This window comes from Cryptomeria japonica, chromosome 7, assembly GCF_030272615.1.
Source record: "Cryptomeria japonica chromosome 7, Sugi_1.0, whole genome shotgun sequence".
Taxonomy (NCBI): Eukaryota; Viridiplantae; Streptophyta; class Pinopsida; order Cupressales; family Cupressaceae; genus Cryptomeria; species Cryptomeria japonica.
The window spans coordinates 101,910,131-101,913,146 of record NC_081411.1 but is presented as its reverse complement, the minus strand read 5'-3'; the positions used below and the strand labels follow the sequence as shown (position 1 = coordinate 101,913,146).

General features: G+C 33.8%; 1 protein-coding gene across 1 annotated transcript; it reads right to left on the bottom strand.

Annotated features, from left to right (window-relative positions):
• Positions 1-920: 920 nt before the first annotated feature.
• LOC131064250 (uncharacterized) lies at positions 921-2,792 on the bottom strand. Its single transcript, XM_057998344.2, has 2 exons — positions 2,240-2,792; positions 921-2,159 (listed from the first exon to the last, which is right to left on the bottom strand). The coding sequence occupies exons 1-2, from the start codon at positions 2,735-2,737 to the stop codon at positions 921-923; spliced, it is 1,737 nt and encodes a 578-aa protein (XP_057854327.2). The 5' UTR covers positions 2,738-2,792.
• Between the last annotated feature and the right edge of the window lie 224 nt (positions 2,793-3,016).

Sequence of the window (3,016 nt, the reverse complement as noted above, 5' to 3'; positions counted from 1 at the left end):
AATTATTGAAACACTCATAAATAGTCCACATATATTTTCCTCTTTCTTTTTTAATTTTGATACATAAGTTACCTTCCTTGTTGTTTTGTTACCTTCCTGCAACAATGCTTAGTTGTGTAGGAGTTGAGATTCTAAGTGGTGATATGTTGGTGTGGAATTTGATGGCCTATATAGAATTTTTTTCACTTTTGGAGTGTATATGACAGCTTAAAAATTTATTAGACTGTATGGATTGACATTTAATATTTTTATAAAACTATATATGACACTTTAAGTTATTAATAAACTATTTAAAATTATTAGAAAAAATACAATATATTATTCTAATTTATAATATCAATATACATTATTTCGTAATGTTATTATAAAAATGCAAAGTGATTTAGAATATTTTGAAAAGATAGGATATAGTTGTTTTTAATTTTTAAAATATTTTAATATGAACTCTTAAAATAGTTTTTACTATATTATATGTATTTTGAAACTTAGTTAATTTTAATTTTTAAATTATTTTAATAAGATTGTCTTAACCATCAATTTAGAAACTTTAGATAAGATTTAAGATTTTGATATTATCAATAATAATTATTAAATGATTATTATTTAATATTCATATATAATATATATGATCCTATAATGTTTACTATAAATATATATCAATTTAAAATCTTTTCAAATAAGATATAATTGTAAACAAAATACTCTTGAATATTTGTAAATATGAAATTATTAAATGTTTTTTATATTGATTATAGAGTTATCAACAGAAATTACAGTACGAAAAGGAATCTCAAGTTTTTCAACTCCGGAGGCATGCCTCACACGGAGAGAAAACAAAAACCGAGTATGCTAAGCAAAAGTTACATCAATACACCATACAGAGACAGTATTACAAAATGATAATTATCATATACAAAGGTTTAATGTAACAGGTCTTCATATTGTTCCATCCAAGCGGTCCATCCAAGCGGACCTTCCATCCAAGCGATGCTTTTGTTGGCTTGAATTTGGGCTATCATTTTTATCTGATCATCGGTCGCATTCTTATTCTTGACGATTTCTTTGTGTAGTTTTTTCACCGTTTTGTTGAATAGGACCATATTGTTCATGTGGTTACGATAGTTGTAACCGTCTTTCATTTCAAAAACGAACATAGCGGAGTGACCCATCTTGAGGAATCTGCTCAGTTTCTCCTTCTCGATCATCATAGTGATACAGACCTGCGAAGAAATTTTCAAAAGGGTGAGTTTTAAGAATAACTCAGTAAGAGATCTATGCACGCCTTGAAACCTTTCTTCATTCCTGCACTTCCATAATTGCCACAAGATGTTAGACGAGATAATAAACCATAAAATATTAGAATCATTTTTGAGACCATGAATATATCCAGTCAGTATTTCTAAAATATCAATGTACTTGGGATAAGTTACTCCACACAGAGCCCACACCTTCTGAGCAAATTTACATTCAAAGAAAATATGCCTGTAAGATTCCTGTCTGTTACAAAGCTTACAGAGATCATTAGGGACCAAGTAACTGCTGATAGGAAGCCTATTGATCAAAATAAGCCATTTAAAACATTTGATCTTGGGATCGATGTAGGATTTCCAGTTTCGATAAAAATTTTTATTCCATTGCTTCGTATCCAGTGAGGTATACCAGCAAGTATTGACATGCTTAATAATCTCCTGATTGTTATTCATGGTATTGTACACATTTTTAGCTTTTGTTTTCCACAGCACAGTTCCATCCGGCCATTTACTGTTTATAAATCTATGCGAGTCTATGAGACATATTGAAGGTATATTGGTGCAAGCTCTAGTAATCATGTTATATGTTTTTTTATGAGCAGCAGGAAGATTGTACTTGATTCTTAATTCATCCCACTTAATCAGACAGTCATTCTCAAATAAATCGATGAAGGTGGAAATACCTAATCTATTCCAAATTTTAGCCGAGCATCCTTGAGTCAGGGCAAGCGGCTTCCCCTGGAGAAACAGATTCCAAACTGTTCTCTCGTGCTGAGGAGGTTTGGAAAGGGGGAGGCCTCTGCTACACTCTGCCCATGATGTCATGAAATGCCAAAACGAATTTCCATCTGCTATAACATGATAAAGGGTGGTTCCGATGCATATCCCCCCTCCCTCAAAAGCTGTACACTAAAATACCCAGCATTCTTTAAGAGAAAAGAAATTGATCAGGGTTTTGAAAGTGATACAGGAAAAAAATGTCCAAATACCTGTATTAGGAGAAGAGGTCTAGTGTAAGTTTCATCCGCGGAAAGATCCACCTCGTGGACAAGCTCTGGGAAGAAGGGCTTACACCGAAACCCATCTTTTTCCAGGTCTTGGAAGAGTATGTTAATTGGTGCCTCCCTAAATCCTACACCTTCATCGTTGCAATCAACCTCTATTCTGCCGGATTCTCCCATCTTCAAACGACCAGCCAGAGGATAGAAATACACTAAAACTGAGGAGAGGCTTTTCTTTAGGCCTTCTATTAATGTAGAGTATTTGGTGAAAGGAGACTGTGGATAGAAGAAAAGCCTCTGAACGTTGTTGATGAGTAACCAACCGAGATCAAGGTTGGAGAGAAACATGGTCTGCCTGGGGGTTATGATAGCTGGTTTTACCATAGACGTTCTCTTCACATTCACAATGGCTTCTGCTTCTTTTGCTGTCATGCCTGTCATTGGATCCATTCTCAGAGTAATAGCACAAGAAAGTATGGATAGCATTCACTAAACTAAATGGCATATGTATGCTATTCAGGAGAATATTCAAAGTTATCTATTACTGAAACTGTGGTTGTGGTTAAGGCCTGGTCTATCTTTAATTCTGTGGTCACGCATAAAGAAAGAGACAGGTTTCGTGACATAGTTGAATTGCTATTCCTCTTTGTAAAAGGGGTGAGAATGGTCAGTGGAAAGGAAACAAAAGCTGATAAAGAGAATAAAACCCTTTTCATATAAATTATGAACATGAGACATATTTACAATGCCCCATCAACTATTTGG